The sequence below is a fragment of the Schistosoma mansoni genome, chromosome 4 (genome assembly GCF_000237925.1).
Source record: "Schistosoma mansoni strain Puerto Rico chromosome 4, complete genome".
Lineage (NCBI taxonomy): Eukaryota > Metazoa > Platyhelminthes > Trematoda > Strigeidida > Schistosomatidae > Schistosoma > Schistosoma mansoni.
Window position 1 is genome coordinate 29,303,234 of NC_031498.1, and position 510 is coordinate 29,303,743.

At 32.0% G+C, this 510-nt stretch overlaps 1 protein-coding gene across 1 annotated transcript in view; it reads right to left on the minus strand.

Moving 5' to 3' along the window:
• Nucleotides 1-42: 42 nt before the first annotated feature.
• Nucleotides 43-510, minus strand: part of Smp_055760.1 (family M41 unassigned peptidase (M41 family)) — a gene marked incomplete at both ends in the record, with an annotated part of 10,287 nt that continues 9,819 nt past the window's right edge. The window contains one exon of the mRNA XM_018797426.1: nucleotides 43-408. Within this exon, the coding sequence (XP_018652469.1) occupies nucleotides 43-408 (366 nt within the window). The remainder of the gene's footprint in view (nucleotides 409-510) is intronic.

The window sequence follows — 510 nt, forward strand, 5'->3', positions numbered from 1 at the left end:
ACGAAATAAAATCAACAAGATGTACAATGATTAATGAAACAATCATACGTGAATTTCAGGTGATGTTGAAGGACCTAATTGTGGTAGAAGAGTTGTTGATTTTGATGTTACTGATTGAGTTTTTGGAGGTTTCATTTTACCAGCTAATACTGCTAATACTTCATCTTTGGTTAATGTTTCAAAATGTAGTAATGCTTCAGCTAGAAGTTTATGTTGTTTACTTTGACTAGATAGTAAAGTACGTACACGAGTTAAAGAATCATTGAGTAATTGGTCAACTTCTTTATCGATTAGGTCACGTGTGGCTTCACCAAGTTGTTCATCCTGAGTATCTGGTATAACTCTTGGTCCAATTTTACTTGAAAAACCGAAGCGTTTCACCATATTTTGAGCTAAAATTGTTGCTTTCTATTGAAGGTAAAAAACAAATTTGATGAGACAATTCAACCAGATGAATAAGGGAAGAAAGTAATTAAATTTACAAAGTAGAAATAAACTTGAGAATGGAAA